A 15,764-nucleotide genomic window follows, 5' to 3' on the forward strand; every position below is an offset into this window, starting at 1 on the left:
TCAATTACAGTTCCCATCCTTGAACTCACCGTCTTACCTCTCGGACATTCCCAGCGGTGACAGATTGACAGCCAACCAGCACCTAAGATCCCCCCATCTCCCCCCTGGCACTTTCGGGCACTTGGGCCCCCGGGCCCCACGCGATGATGATTTAGTTTGTCTCTTGGTTGCAGCTACCCGCATGCCTATTCTTGCCCATCACCAGCCTTAACTTTACCTGCGAAAGCAAAAACCCGGTAGCACGACAACTGACAACGCTGATCCCAAGTTTTCTTCACCTGCACTTTCCATTTGCATTGACTTTCTCCTTCTATCTCTCCGATCCCTCTGTCCCTTGCATCGCAGCATCGAGTCTCTTATCCTCAGTCGATAGAGATCCAAGTGTCTGCTCCGTCTTTGTCTAGCTTGCTTCTCCTCTCAAAGACCCAGCCCATCGCATCTCATCCCCGCACTGACATGCGCTGAAAGACCCAAACCGGCCGACTCTAAACCTGTCCAGCATACATTCCCTTCTCCCTCCTCTCCTTGTCTCTGTCCGACTCAACTGTTCAAGATGGTTGTCGTTGATCATCATGAATATCTTTGTGAAGAGGAGAAACGTCTAAAAGAGGATCGAGAGCGCAAGAAGTATTGGAAGAAATGGGGTCCTTATGTCTCTGAAAGACAATGGGCTACTGTCCGTGAAGATTACTCGAGTGACGGAGACGCCTGGAGCCATTTCTCCCATGACCAGGCCCGTTCAAGAGCTTATCGATGGGGTGAAGATGGTATCGCTGGTGTCTCAGACACCCATGGAGTGCAGAACATTGCTTTTGCCTTTTGGAATGAAAAGGATGACTTCTTGAAAGAGAGACTCTTTGGTCTGAGCAATCCTCAAGGCAATCATGGTGAGAGTCTCAAAGAGGCTCATTTTCACCTCGATAACACTCCCACTCATTGTAAGTTTCCCCACCCTTGGCCTCTCCAGTGTTCACCAACTGACAAAGTTCTCAGCATACATGAAATACCTCTACAAACTCCCTCAAGGTCGCTTTCCTTACGAGCAATTGATCAAAGAAAATGCGACAAGAGGAAAAGAGGAGCGTGAATTCAACATCATTGATTCTGACGCCTTCAAAGATGATCGCTATTTTGACATCTTCATTGAAACTGCAAAGGAGACTGATGATCCAGAAGAACTGCTTTTTCGGGTCACTGCCTACAACCGGGGTCCAGAGCCTGCCCCGCTACATATCATCCCTCACGTCTGGTTCAGAAATACCTGGACCTGGGGACATGAGCCTGAAAAGCTGAAACCTTCCATCCGAATGGTAGGCCCAATGACGGCCCAAACAAAACATCACAAAGTCGGCACTCGTTTCTTCCAATTGTCTCCCTCGCCTGGCTGTGGCCCAGAGGCCGATGACGTTCATCCTCAATTGATGTTTACCGAAAATGATACCAACCACGAAAAGCTCTATGGCTCCAAGAGCAAGCAGCCTTATGTCAAGGATGCCTTCCATAGATGGATCGTTGACGAAGAAAAAGGAGCCATCAACCCCCGTTGCACCGGTACCAAAGCTGCTGCATGGTATGACTTTGGCCAAGGAGATGGCGTTCCACCAGGCGAATGTGCCGTTGTCAGATTTCGTCTTTCCAAAAAGTATGATGGCTACCTGAATGAGGAATTGCTCGATGATATCATGGAGCAAAGGCGCACAGAAGCCGACGAGTTTTACTACCGCATCAGCCCTCTTCCCATGTCAGATGACATCAGGAATATCCAGAGACAAGCTTTGTCCGGCATGCTTTGGTGCAAACAGCACTACTATTTCATTTGGGATCAGTGGGCGAATGGTGATCCCAATATGCCACCTCCTCCTCCTGAGCGGAAAAACGTTAGAAATGCTCACTGGAAGCACATGTATCTCGATGATATCTTGTCCATGCCAGATTCATGGGAATATCCCTTTTTCGCAGCATGGGATTCAGCTTTCCACTGCATTCCACTCGCCATGGTCGATCCTGAGTTTGCCAAAAAGCAACTCGACTTGTTCACCAGGGAGTGGTACATGCATCCCAACGGGCAATTACCTGCTTACGAGTGGAATTTTGGCGATGTCAACCCCCCTGTACATGCTTGGGCCGTCTTCCGAACCTTCAAGATTGAACGGAAGATGTATGGCAGACAAGATCTCGACTTTTTGGAGCGCGTATTTCAAAAGTTATTGCTCAACTTTACCTGGTGGGTCAATCGAAAGGACTTTGATGGGAAGAATGTTTTCGAGGGTGGCTTCCTTGGTCTCGACAACATCGGTCTCTTCAATCGTTCCGAGCCTCTTCCCACTGGTGGTGTGCTCGAGCAAGCCGACAGTACAGGATGGATGGCATTCTACTGTCTTTGCATGCTCAACATCTCCCTCGAACTTGCAAAGCATCGACGGACCTATGAAGATATTGCCTCAAAGTTCTTTGAGCATTTCATCCTCATCTCTGATGCCATGTCATTCCGGGCTGGAGGCGGTGAGAAATCTTTGTGGAACGATGAAGATGGTTTCTACTACGATGCTATCTCATGGGGCGGGCCATGGTCACAGCAAATGCCAGTTCGTTCTCTGGTTGGGTTGATTCCCCTCTACGCCGTGCTCACGCTGGAGCCCGAGCTTATCAACAAATTCCCCAATTTCAAACGTCGCATGGACTGGTTTATCGAGAATCGTCACGACGTGGCTGAGCGTAATATTGCTTCCATGCGCAAGAGAGGTAAAGACGAGCGACTCCTGCTATCACTTGTCAGCAAGGAACGTCTTGAGAAGATCTTGAAGCGTATGCTTGACGAGACCGAATTCCTCTCTGAACATGGCATTCGATCCCTGTCAAAGTATCACGAAGACCATCCTTACAGCATGGACGTCAATGGACAACAATTCAAGGTCAGCTACGTCCCCGGCGATAGTGACTCTGGACTCTTTGGAGGAAATTCCAATTGGCGTGGCCCGATCTGGATTGCAGTCAACTTCCTACTCGTTGAATCTCTACTTCGATTTTATATGTTCTATGGCACGAGTCTACAGATTGAATGCCCTACGGGTTCTGGTGACTACATGCATCTGGGACGTGTGGCCGAAGAGATTCAGCATCGCCTCCAACATTTGATGGTGAGGGACAACGATGGCCGTCGCGCCATCAATGCGGGCAATGATACTCTTGACTTTGATCCTCACTGGAAAGACTATCTGTGGTTCTTTGAGTTCTTCGATGGCGATACTGGTCGTGGACTTGGTGCAAGCCATCAGTGTGGCTGGACTGGCTTAATGGCCAAGATGATCCACGATACAGGTATCAATTGCAGACTACCTCAAACTCCACGAACCCCTGGCACTGCCGCAGCGCATTACTTTGACGACATTCTCAGCCGTGGACTTACCCGCAAAGGCTCGTATGCACCAAGCACACCTGGTCCCGAGGGTATGCGAACTCCAAAGATGAGAAGATCGTCCACCAGCAGATCCATTGGCCGCCGTCAATCTTATGTTTCTAGCGTCAACGGAGACCACAAGTCTGATGCTGATGGCAGTGAGGATGCCGATAGAGGATATTTCCCAGACATCCCTACCTCGACCTTATCCGATTCGGACGCATTCGGTCGCGAGGATGCGTTGGAGAAGGAGAGGAGAAAATCAGTGGCGGATAGTCATTACGAGAGGTACGTGACGGAACAACTCAGTCGCATCAAGACGGACGAAAGCGTTGCTGTGTACGAAGACGAGTTTGAGGCGCAACTGGATTAGCCAAAATAAATGTATAGGCGAGCACGTACTCATTTAATATACTTAATCGTACGCATCCAACTTAATCAGAGATGAGGTAATTGACTAGGCAAAGCTGTCCCAATCTAAAATTTTATGTACGATATGACTTGGGTTCTCTCGGACCAAAGTCAACGAAACTACACACACTTGAGTTCTCAGTTGGTCTCTGTGACCACTACCACTGCCACCACTAGCACTTCCTGATACACACTGCCCACCAGCCCACAAACCGATCAAGACACACCAACCACTCGATCTCTCTATTCCTCTCTTTGCACATTTATGGAAAAGGACCTATAGGCAGAATCTTTTCTTTTGTTCTCCAATATCGATCCACATTTTTCGCCTAGGGAGATGGAGATGGAGATGTAGATACCCGTATATCTATCTACACAGCATCGGTCAAGAGTTTATTGAGACGAGCAATCTTCTGCGAGACAGAAAGATCAATAGTCCGTTCTCCAACCTCAACGACCAAACCACCCAAAATCTCCGGGTTGACCACAGCCACAGTCTTGAGTTTCTTGCCCTGGCTATACTCGGATTTGGCGATGGCTTGTTCAATGCGTTGAAGAAGTTTGGGTTCGAGTTTCTAGAGAATAGAGAAGGGATTAGAATTAATAACACAAAACCAAAAGAAAGAAAGAAAAGAAAAGAAAAGAAAAGAAAAAGAGAATCAACCACATGTTGAAAATGACGAACAAGGGGGGGGGAAAGAAACCTACCGCAGCACTCGTAACAGTCAACTCCAACTCGCCCTTTTGAGCGGAAATCAAAGTTCCAAACTTTTCAGCCACACCCTCCAACAAACTGAGACGGTTGTTTTCAGCCAAAGCGGACAGAAGATTCTTGACTGTTCCGCTCTTATCGGCACCACCGGTGTGTTTCTCAAGCTCGGCGACGATTTGTGACTTGTCGCTGTCGGATAGTGTGGGTGCGGCAAGGATGGTTTGGAGTTTTGGATCGGATTTCAAGATGGATGAGAGAGAGGCGATTGCCTTGGCCGTGGGGTCGAGGTTGTTGGTCTTGGCGGCGGCGGTGTACTATTGAGAAGAAGAGAGGGTTAGTATATATAGGTAGGAAGAGAGGGGGGAGAGGAGGATGGAAGGAGGCAGTGGTGGTGGTGAGGAAGGAGGTTTGTGTAGCGCAGGGGTTGAGGGTTGGATTGGTTGGTTGGTCGGTTGGGGGATTCTTGAGGGGATCAAGAGCAAATAGAGATTCATGAGAGCTGGGAAAGACAAGAACCAAGTTCCTCGTCTCAAACAGCTGTCTCCGGATCATGCGAAGTGTATGAATATAGCTTCTTCACACCCTCTTCCCCAACCTCAACCCCAACCTTCAATCTCAACCCCTGCCCTCTCTTTCCTTCTAGCTCCCCAACACCCCCAAACCAACCTCCAAAGGAATTCTTGCACATCACGTACCAGAGCATTAGCATATGTTCCATCCAAGCCAAACAGAGCAACAGGAGGCTTCGAGTCGACCGCAGCGGCAGCGTAGGTTCGGATCGCCGTTCGAGGAGCTGTTTGGCGGGCGGCAGCGGCAAAGGCTGGCCGCATAAGCCTTGACGACATCATCTTGAAGGAGTCGATCTGTGCGATGGGTTGAGAAAGGGAGGAGGTGTGTGTGTGTCGAGGGGAGTGGAGAGTCGTGAGGGTTAACTCTCTCTTTTTCAATCGAGCTTCAGACACAGAGATCAGATTCGTGATGGGATGTCGGAGGTCTGCAAAGCTGCTTTGCTTGCTTGAAAATTGAGCTATGCTGTTTTGGGAAGCTAGTGCCAAGAATTTGGGTGGTGGATCTTCTCGCCTTTGGAGGCCAGGTCACGTTTTAGGGGTGGAGAATGGATGGAGATGGGATTATTGACAACAGTAATACATATATCACCATTCAAAATTCAACACTGTTGGTTATTTATTACAGAATCTCTTCTTCATCTATTTGAGGGTATCTGTGAGGAAGCTGATGAAGCTTCTCCCGAGTAGTCCGTTGAAGGACTTGACTCTATTGCATCATGCCAATCTGATGACCATCAGATTGAATGAAATCAACCACTGACTTTTGGTATTCCATCCCGTAGATTTATCATCACTTCGTTGAGACATGATTTTCTCCGCAGCCTACCCCGCAGTTATCGACGATATTCGACCGGTCAAATTTCTTCATGCGTTGAGCATTAGAAATAAGATCAGACAGATCTTTTCCTCCAAACGCCAAAAGATATGCAAAGACATAAGCAGTGACATACTGCTGTACACCGCTTAGTATCTGTAGATGTCGGACTTGTATGGTCCCTCGACTTCCAGTCCAAGGTACTCGGCTTGCACTGGGGTCAACTTGGTCAACTTGGCGTTGACGTGGTCCAGATGAAGCAGAGCGACCTGTTCATCCAAGATCTTGGGAAGAACATAGACACCGACTTCCTTCTTACCAGTCTTGCCAAACTCAATGTACTTCTGGCCAAAGGCTTCGTCCTCGGCCTTGTACAGGGCAATCTGAGCAAGAACTTGGTTGGAGAATGAGCAGGACATGACAAATGAAGAGTGGCCAGTGGCACATCCAAGGTTAACAAGACGACCTTCGGCGAGAAGGATGATATGTCGGCCGCTGGGCATGAGATATCGGTCAACCTGGGGCTTGATGTTCTGGACTTCCTTGGCATTCTTCTTGAGCCAAGCAACATCGATTTCAATATCGAAATGACCAATGTTGCAGACAATGGCATCGTTTCGCATGACCTCAAAGTGCTTTCCAACGAGAATATCTCTGCAACCAGTGGTGGTGACAAAGATTTGGCCGAGAGGAGCGGCCTCCTCCATGGTGACAACTCTGTAGCCTGAAACAGCAGCCTGGAGGGCATTGATAGGGTCCACCTCAGTGACAAGGACGGTGGCACCGAAGCCGTGAAGAGCCTGGGCACATCCCTTGCCAACATCACCGTAGCCAGCGACGACGGCAACCTTGCCAGCAATCATGACATCAGTGGCTCGCTTAATTCCGTCAATAAGAGATTCTCGGCATCCGTACAAGTTGTCAAACTTGGACTTTGTGACCGAGTCGTTGACGTTGATGGCGGGCACCAAAAGCTTCTTGTCCTTGAGCATGCGATACAGGTGGTGAACACCAGTGGTTGTCTCCTCAGAGACACCGTAGCAGCCCTTGAGCTGTTCGGGGTATTTGTTGTGGACGAGGGCAGTCAAGTCACCACCGTCATCGAGGATGAGGTTGAGGGTCTTTCCGGAGGGGAATGCCTTCAGTTGTTGCTCCAAACACCACTCGTATTCTTCTTCAGTCTCGCCCTTCCAGGCAAAGACGGGGACACCGGCGGCGGCAATGGCAGCGGCAGCATGGTCTTGGGTGGAGAAGATGTTGCAGGATGACCAGGTGACTTCAGCGCCGAGGGCGGTGAGGGTCTCGATGAGGACTGCGGTCTGGATGGTCATGTGAAGGCAGCCAGCGATTCTGGCACCGGCAAGAGGCTGATCGGCAGCATATTTTTCTCTGATGGCCATGAGACCTGGCATCTCAATCTCGGCGAGCTCAATCTCGCGACGACCGAAGGCGGCCAACGAGATGTCGGCCACCTTGAATTTTCCAGCAGGAGCAGCCATGGTGAAGAGGATGAGATGAGAAGGTGCTTGACGTGGAAACAAGGAGCAAGTGAAAAGGGCGAGTGAAAAGGATTGGGTGGGTAGAATAGGAGAGGTAATGAAGATGAGGACAAGGATGTGGAGTGGTAGGTAGGTAAGAAGTCAGTGTTGTCTTGTAGATAGCGGTCAATAATGGAACTTTTTTCTCAACATGTAACGGGGAGGCAGGAAAGCAACTGCGTCCAAAGTCGCCCCTCACTCCCCACATTGGCCACCTTCCTTGCGACTTGATTAGCTACGGTCAAGTAAAACTCGCCAGTGAAGAGAGGCAGAGGAACGGAAAAACTACTTGTCCGACTTCAAATGTCCAATCATGGCAGGGGCGGCTGCCGGGGTGGGAAATTTCCAGTGGCACAATGGCGGTTTTTTTTCCTCCGTCCGCATTCGACGAGGGACTTACAAGAGGCTACCAACGAGGGCCCGTTATGGGCAGTGTTGGGCAACTATGGGCGCTCGTTGGCTGCCCTTGCGCCTAGGAAAAGGGCAATTACTACCTGTTAGGTCCCCCGTTCCACCCATCATAAGCAATAATTAGGTAAGTATTCTGTCCATTGATCTGGCCTTCTGCGGCCCGTCACTACCGAGTCCAATCAAAAATCCACACGCATTGCAAGCCACACACTCTCACACTCTCTTTCAGCCATTGTCTTCCCCCACATGAAGCTAACATCCAGATCAATACGCCTTCTGGGGTTTAGGGCACATGTTGATGCAGGTACATCATCGTTTCTCTACACAAATGAAATCATGATCCATTCAAAAAGTGTTGAGCTGACTTTCAGCGCCTACTGTCCCCTCCTCAAGTCCCAGTCATGCACCGCCACGCAGCCGTCTGCTTGAAACCGCCCAGCTTCCAGAATGCCAACGAAGCGATCATTGATAAGCTATGCAGCTAATAGATACTGGATTGCCATACCGTTTGGGGATGCGCGATCCATTGATTGTCATGAATCTGCCTTCGTTCCGTCAGTGTCCTTTATATTCCCTCTTGTTGATTGTTGACCGCGATGACTCCTTTCGCACATATTTGGAGGCCAATATGGCGTGATCGCCTCATGCTTTGGCACAATATCCCACTCCCACCACCACAAAGACTTCCAAAATTCAATTCTAATATCACTGTCTCGCATTTCTATCTGATCTCTAAAGCTTCTCACCCTTCTCAATCTTTGATCGCGCTGTGACCATTAGCCTCCATCCCTCTCCCACGACCGAAAGCACCATGACTTCCATCCTTACCACCCCAAGTGTCATCCCAGACCGCCTTCCGCAAACAAACGCAATCATTGACAACAAAACTGCCACGGTCTCCACAGTAGAAGTGGAAAGTCCTTCTTCCAGTGGCGATGAGTCGAGCTCTTCCTCAGACTGGCTTGTCGTCTCGCCATACACCGACCGTGAACACCAATTAGATCTCCAGACCGTCGATACCCCATTCCGGCTTCTGGCACTGGCCTTGGTCAAACTCGAGGCTGCCACACCCGACTATGCCACAGTCAAGTACGAAGACGCTTTCAAATGGTCAGAAATCTTTGCAGAACTGAAGGAGCTGGCCAAGCAACATGGATATCGGTGGACTAAGCAGGACTTCTATGTCGTCGAGTTTCGATCCAAGCTGAAAACAAACATTGACCGGCCTTTGCTCTTTGCCCTTGACAAACAATCTCACGTCGAGGCAACTGCCAGCGGCGGACTTTTGAAGTATTGGTTTGGTGAGCCTGACTTGGAAAATCGGAACCTCGCAACTTGTAAGTCAATCCTTTACCCTTATTACTGGATCCTGCTAACCGTGACAGGCCTTTGGCGAAGCAAGCAAGACGCGATCAATGGGGGAAAGGGACCATGGCACAAACAAGCTCGAGCATGCATCCCCAAGATGTACGAGATAATTGATGTTCATGGCGTTCGGCTTACCGTTGAAGACAATATTGAGTCGTGGTCATTCTCGCCGTGGCCTCATAGACAGCCCTAGATTCTTGGGAGATGATTGTGCGGCGACACAAGACAAAGGGAGAAGCCAAGCGGATTGATTGTATTGCATAGCGTTCCGAGCATCATAGATGGAGTTTCTGGGAAGATGATGGCAGATGTTTCCATTCGGGTTCTCGTCGTTGGCGGAAAGGGAAGATGGGTCAATTCTATCAATTGATTGCAAAGCAAGTGAGCACATACACGTGACTTTTCATCCTGTCAGTCATGTGACCTATCAGATCTCATCTGCACGTGTCTGCCTGATTTGTTCGCTACGTATTCGGCTTTGACTCGACAGCCACACAGCACATCTGCCGCCGTGTAACTCTGACAGTGCTACTCGGCTGAACACACTCCAGGCATCCATCAGGTTTGATTGAGTTTTTTGAGTCATGATTAGTTCCCTTGGGCCTAGCTCCAAACCCTACCATTTAAGCACCTCAAAGCATCATTGAACTCCACAGTCACGGTGATGTCCAAAGGCCCAAAGGCGTCCTCCTGTATCTTCTCAATCCACCACCACGACCTTCCTCTGCCGTAGTTGCTATCATTGTTTCGACTTGTCACCAATAATCAATCTATAAGACTCTCTATTCTCTTGGCTGGAACAAATATGCATCTCTCATGCTCACTGAGGCCGCACTTGTTACCTTGTTCGAATTGCTAATCACTCGCCTACTGGATGGCTCCACATCAAGATCTGTGACTCTACAACATGTCCACGAGCAGCCACTAACTACACCAACTTCTATCAAATCAACGATCGAGGATTACAACTCTCATTTCCGAGGTCGCGGTGATGGCCCGCGAAAGTCAAGTTAAGATATACGGCAACAATCGGAGCGACGATTCACACGCGGCCGACGATCAATCTGTCCTCCAAAACAATGCACAGCTAGACCAAAACTCATCGTCCCAATCTCCCGAGGCCTTTGAGGATGACTTGGAAGCCTCTGGCAAGGAAAATGGAAGGCCAAGGCGCGTCAAGCGCGCCCGCGCCTGCATTGCTTGCAGAAACATGAAAATCCGATGTCTACCGGTGGAAGGACAGGATGCATGTAGCAGTTGTGCCAAGGTCAACAGGGAATGCATCATGCCAGGTCCTCCTCGAAAGCGCCAGAAAACCGTCCATAAAGTGGCCGAACTGGAGAAAAAGATCAATGCTCTCACAGAGGCATTACTTGCCAAAGGCCAACAGTCGGAGTCACCTTCTAATCTCTCACCTGTGAACCGCCAAACAACACGCTCGTTGTCAGACCCCTCAAAAGCCGAAGATACCCCTGTCACTTCAAACCCTATGGCCACCTACGATCGCAGGTTCATACAGCCTGCCTTTCCAAGCTACGAAGGCGACGCTGTACCCGAACAGGAGACCTTCTGCATGCCTCACACCATTGGCCAGCTCAAAGAAAACTACGTGGACGTGGTGGAACGAGGTGACTTAAGTATGGAAACCGCCACCGCCATGTTCTATCACTTCAAAGAGAAGATGTGCGCCACCTCTCCCATAGTGGTTATTCCGCCTCGCATGAGTGCGCAAGACCTCCGGGTACAGAAACCAACACTGTTTCTGACCATTTTGACAATTGCAAGCCCTGTCGTTCAACCTACAGCACAACCGGCCCTGTCCGTTGAATTAAATCGTCGACTGGCTGAGAAGGTCCTCTTCCACGGCGAAAAGTCACTGGATCTATGCCAGGCTCTTATCTTGAATTCTCAATACTACATCCGACCCAGAAATGCGCGTGATCTAGCCTTCAATCAATGTATTCATTCTGCAGTTTTGATGGGTCTGGAACTGGGCTTCGGAAGGAGGAAAAAGGGTGAACTAAGAGGCTCACTAGAAGACGCTTTGGAATCGAGGAGAACTTGGCTGGCATGCTATCTTGGTGCTGCAAGGTAACCACCTATGCGATCATGCGACTAGAATCGCAGGCTAACTTTCACGTTTGCAACAGCGTTACAGCCCTTCTTCGTCTCCCGAGTCTAGTGAGGTACACAATGCACCTCGAGGAATGCATGGCATTTATGAAGGACAACGGGTATCCAAACGCAAGCGACAAGTGGCTCTGCGCTATGGTCGGTCTACAACGACTCATGGAGGAGGCATCAGTTGCATTCAATGTAAGTCTGCAGAGCTTTACAGCATCTCCCAGTTTCGAAGGACATTCTGATAAAGTGTAATGTTTAGATGGACGACCCAACTGCAGACGTCAATTTTCTCGATCCCAGAATCCAGTACCAGCTGAAAGGCTTTGAGCGACAATTGGAGATATGGAAGAAGAATCTGGATGTTACGGTAGACAAGAGTATGCGAAAGAAACAATGCTTGCTCTCAATTTCTAACAAGCTCTACAGGATTGATTCGACATGTGGCCGCGTACACAAATGTGTACATCCATGAGATAGCTCTTCACCAGGAGCATAATGTCGATGACTTCCGACTCTCAGACACGGTGCCGGCTCAACCGAAAAATTCAGATGGTTTCACCGCCTCTCATATTGACGCTCTGTCGACCATCATGAGATCTACGCATGAACTTCTTGACATTTATCTTTCCCTGGAGATTGACTATGCCCGCTCAATCCCGAACCTGTACATCGTGTGGAACACATATGCCATGGTTGTGCTAATCAAACTACATTGGTTAATATATGCCCCTGACTCCAAGCTGGGCGCAATATACTCCCCCGAGCTCAAGGTCACTTTTTACTTGGACGCGATACTCACCAGGATGGCCCAACTTGCAGAAGGTGGGCAAGCTCCTTGTGCCGAAGCATTTGGATTTGTTTGGCAGAAGCTCAAAATGTGGCACATGCATCGGTCAGGGCAGTTCTCGGAAGACGAGCTGGATGTCGGGGATATCGAGGCCCGTCGTCGACAAGCCACGAATAACCTGTCTGGCCCTCTGATGCAAGTCATCGCCACGACCAAAGCAAATATTGCCACAGGCATCAATTCTGGCCCGAGACCAATGACCCCGGCTTTCCTGACTGGATACCCCCCGAATCAGAATTTCGATAGGGCAATTCCATCGTCCAACCTCAATGCGGCGTATGACGCAGCCACTTACGGGAATACAAACTGGGATCAGTTCAATTGGACGGCGGAAGAGTTGAATTTGTTCGATGTCAACATGACAAAGGACTCAGGATGGATGGGGTATCTACTGTGAAGAACTTGAGAGGAAGCAGTATCACATTTCGATCCAAACGTTGTGTTGCTCATCATATGCAAGATATCTGTTTCAAAAATGAACGGAATTTCCTCAACGCCAAACACGCTTCAAAACTCGATGACAGTGGGAAACAAAACCAACTCAACTCCAACCAATTACTCCTTCACCGAGGACTTTCCCACGGCGACTATCAAAGATGGAAACCGTTCTGCCGACGATCCCTTCGCCCCCAACACCGAGATTGAATCTCACACCACTGGAAGACGCGCCTGTGGCGGCATTGATCAAGAACGAGTGCAGAATTGGATTGGAACAGGCCTCGTCGTCGTCAGATTCGGAGTCAGAGTCTAAAAACGAGCACGGCGATAATGGTTGTCCAAATTTACTGAATCACCATATTAGCTTGATGCGGTGCAGGAGGAGGAGCTTGATGGCGACCATCGACTTACTGAATCCGCACCCTCAACATCATACCACCATCTGAATTACACAATTCACCACCATCCGGGCCACTACATTGCAGACTTGAGGAGGTTGCACCGGGAAGTCGGTTCGACAGTTGCAGACGACCCCGGAAGGTTGATGTTGGATTTGGATGGATGATGGCTATGAGATCGCCGGACTCTGGGGCTGCTGGTAGATGGGAGTCTCCACACATTGTTGAGGAAAAAGTCAAACTTGGGAAGATGTGTCCTTCAAAGGATGGTCACAGGACGGAGAGGGCTGTTGGGCGAAAAAGCGTGGAGATCTTATCACTGGATCTGAGGTTTGATATGCTCGCAAATAACAAATTATACGCAAGGCAAGGGGAGGACGGGGTAGTAGGTAGTTGACCTTGTAGATTTATCGATACCTACCATGTCCACGAGTGCGCATGTACGAATCTATATACCCATACCCAACTCGATCGTCGATCAGTTTCAAACCTATCTACGGAGTAGTGATTTACATATTATGCTCAACGGCCGCCACATACCAATCAAACTGAGGACCACGGCTGTGCAGCATGCGGCATGACCTCGACCGCACTAGTGTAAAACATGGAGAAAATGCATAAGGTACTCAATAACAACAATCAACCAATCTTGGCAATCGATAAATCCGCGACTCTGAACATGAGCACCAGTGTTTGCTCTGACTTAGTGACGACTGTAATCTGCCGCGCGAGCATGTTTTCTGGAGGAAGAGCATGTTTCGACTTGGTCAGAGGTCTGTGATGGTGGATGGCTACGCGTGGCTGGAGTGAGCAAGTTTCTTAAATTAAATCTTGCTTACGTATGGTAAACACGTGCAGTCACGTGGCAGCCGGATGTTTTTGAATAATAGGGCAAGTTTGCCGATTGGTTGGTAGACGACAACATCTGATCTCTTCTCATCTCATCTCATTCGATTCTCCAGTCTCACTGATCACTGATGAGTAGATACGTCCCTATTTTTTGCGTCGAGAATGTCCTTTTGATTCTCTAGACTAAAGACGGCGATGCCCCCTACTGGTCATTCATTATCCAAGCGGACCAACAATGTCGACCTCCAAAACTCCGGCTTTCATGCTGCTGCTGCTGCTGCGTCTCTGACTTTCCAAAACCCATGCATGGCCCTTTGTCAGCAACCAATAACAACTGCGCCGCCCATCTCCTCAGAGGTAAGGTAGATCAAAAACGGTGGCTGTCCTCTGCGGCATATCCAGTCCAGGCATCATAATCTACCCAGTCGCTGACCTCATTTTCATACCCTCTCCTAATGAACTCATCACCTGCTTCTGCATCGAACGTTCCGTGCTCATCTCCTCCAAAGACATCCATGTGTTCTGGGTCAAAGAGAGTTTCGTCCAGCTCCATGCCCTCCATGATCTCATAACTTGCAGGGTCTTCATAGTCTGGATGTTGATCTTGATCGTTATGCTCTCCATCTTCCTCGAGCGCGTTCATTTGATCGTTGAATGTTTGCAGGGATTCAGCAGTTTCGCTTGCGAGCCAGTCTTCGTGTGCGAGGTTCTCTAGTTCCGGAAATCCAAGTGCATTGGTGTTTTGTCTAGGTTCGTTCGCTTCGGTCCCTTCGTTCGCTTCATTCATTGACTGAATCAAAAGCTCGGGGTCGTAGTCAGGCTGCTGCTGCTGCTGCTGCTGCTGCTGCTGCTGCTGCTGCTGCGGCTGCGGCGGCGGCGGCGGCGTCTGCTCTTCGCCGATCTGGTTCAGTGTCTGCACCTGCGACTGCGATTGGCAATCTTCGCAATCCCGGTCATTGATCGCAACTTCAACTCTGACCCTCTTCACAACGTCATAATAGCTCAGATTCTGCTCAATTTGATGGACTGCCTCTTCGTGGCCACATCGGAAACAGTAGATCAAAACGGTTTCCCGCTCATGACCTGCATTTGGCCTCACATTAGCCAAATTCTGCGACGGCGGCATTGGGTAGGATGTCGAGCTCGAGCGCGGCCAGTTGGCGTTGTTGTTGTCCATCAGTCGCACGCACTGCTGTTGTTGGTGTGAATGAATTGGTACGTTGGTGGGCCGCGAAGTGCTCTGAGTTTTCGTGGTCGCGGGTGAGGTTAAACTATGGAAGTGTTTAGGCTGACACTCATATACCAAGTGAAATGCAAACGACTGACTCGTCCTCTGTCACCCTTTTCATTCTGCCTATGGTGACAGCGACTCAGGCAGAATCGATCACACAGTAACCGGTAGGTGTTTATTCACCCAAGGTGAGATGGATGACTCAATGAGAATTTTAGTGATACTGGAATTGTGCACTTTTCTTTCAATGACATTCAATATTGTTTGAGTGTGAGTGTGAGCCAGTCCACTCCATGAGTTCTATGGGTACTCCATGATTCCTTCTGAAGAATCGGAATCACACGGGAATTTCCTTCGGGTCTTGCCCCTCCCATTCAACGATGTCCAGCAGTATCGGCCAGAAGTCGACCAGAGGTTTGTACTGTTCCTGGAGCTGTGTTGTGCTGTGCTGGTACTGTATGCGCTTCCACCATTCTTTCCTCATGCACATCACATTTTGCTCAGTTTCCAACACTCAGGACTGACCTTCCAAGCATTTCTCACACGGTGCATAAAGAACCAGTGCATTGACATCATCCCCCTCCCATTCACCCACAAAACAGTGTGACCACGACAACTTACAGCCGCAGTCCTTGAAATTCAAGGCGAATGTGGGAC

The 15,764-nt window shown here is 49.4% G+C and overlaps 7 protein-coding genes across 7 annotated transcripts; 4 read left to right on the forward strand and 3 right to left on the reverse strand.

Moving 5' to 3' along the window:
• Positions 1-281: 281 nt before the first annotated feature.
• Positions 282-3,828, forward strand: PV10_06279 (uncharacterized protein). The gene is made up of 2 exons (XM_016371054.1): positions 282-938; positions 994-3,828. The coding sequence occupies exons 1-2, from the start codon at positions 554-556 to the stop codon at positions 3,768-3,770; spliced, it is 3,162 nt and encodes a 1,053-aa protein (XP_016223347.1). The 5' UTR covers positions 282-553; the 3' UTR covers positions 3,771-3,828.
• Positions 3,789-5,510, reverse strand: PV10_06280 (ATP synthase F1, delta subunit). The gene is made up of 3 exons (XM_016371055.1): positions 5,216-5,510; positions 4,517-4,834; positions 3,789-4,383 (listed from the first exon to the last, which is right to left on the reverse strand). Exons 1-3 carry the CDS (start codon positions 5,366-5,368, stop codon positions 4,180-4,182), a joined length of 675 nt encoding a protein of 224 aa, XP_016223348.1. The 5' UTR covers positions 5,369-5,510; the 3' UTR covers positions 3,789-4,179.
• A 164-nt stretch (positions 5,511-5,674) lies between these two features.
• On the reverse strand, positions 5,675-7,559 carry PV10_06281 (adenosylhomocysteinase). Its single transcript, XM_016371056.1, has one exon. It carries the CDS (start codon positions 7,400-7,402, stop codon positions 6,053-6,055), a length of 1,350 nt encoding a protein of 449 aa, XP_016223349.1. The 5' UTR covers positions 7,403-7,559; the 3' UTR covers positions 5,675-6,052.
• Positions 7,560-8,392: 833 nt separating this feature from the next.
• PV10_06282 (uncharacterized protein) lies at positions 8,393-9,708 on the forward strand. The gene is made up of 2 exons (XM_016371057.1): positions 8,393-9,189; positions 9,238-9,708. The coding sequence occupies exons 1-2, from the start codon at positions 8,664-8,666 to the stop codon at positions 9,411-9,413; spliced, it is 702 nt and encodes a 233-aa protein (XP_016223350.1). The 5' UTR covers positions 8,393-8,663; the 3' UTR covers positions 9,414-9,708.
• A 503-nt stretch (positions 9,709-10,211) lies between these two features.
• On the forward strand, positions 10,212-12,588 carry PV10_06283 (uncharacterized protein; the record flags this gene model as incomplete). Its single annotated transcript, XM_016371058.1, has 4 exons — positions 10,212-11,311; positions 11,371-11,536; positions 11,604-11,721; positions 11,771-12,588. The coding sequence occupies 4 exons, from the start codon at positions 10,212-10,214 to the stop codon at positions 12,586-12,588; spliced, it is 2,202 nt and encodes a 733-aa protein (XP_016223351.1).
• A 78-nt stretch (positions 12,589-12,666) lies between these two features.
• On the forward strand, positions 12,667-12,942 carry PV10_06284 (uncharacterized protein; the record flags this gene model as incomplete). The annotated part of the gene is made up of 1 exon (XM_016371059.1): positions 12,667-12,942. One exon carries the CDS (start codon positions 12,667-12,669, stop codon positions 12,940-12,942), a length of 276 nt encoding a protein of 91 aa, XP_016223352.1.
• Positions 12,943-14,243: 1,301 nt separating this feature from the next.
• On the reverse strand, positions 14,244-15,002 carry PV10_06285 (uncharacterized protein; the record flags this gene model as incomplete). Its single annotated transcript, XM_016371060.1, has 1 exon — positions 14,244-15,002. One exon carries the CDS (start codon positions 15,000-15,002, stop codon positions 14,244-14,246), a length of 759 nt encoding a protein of 252 aa, XP_016223353.1.
• Positions 15,003-15,764: the final 762 nt, after the last annotated feature.

Source organism: Exophiala mesophila (assembly GCF_000836275.1).
Source record: "Exophiala mesophila strain CBS 40295 unplaced genomic scaffold supercont1.4, whole genome shotgun sequence".
Classification (NCBI taxonomy): domain Eukaryota; kingdom Fungi; phylum Ascomycota; class Eurotiomycetes; order Chaetothyriales; family Herpotrichiellaceae; genus Exophiala; species Exophiala mesophila.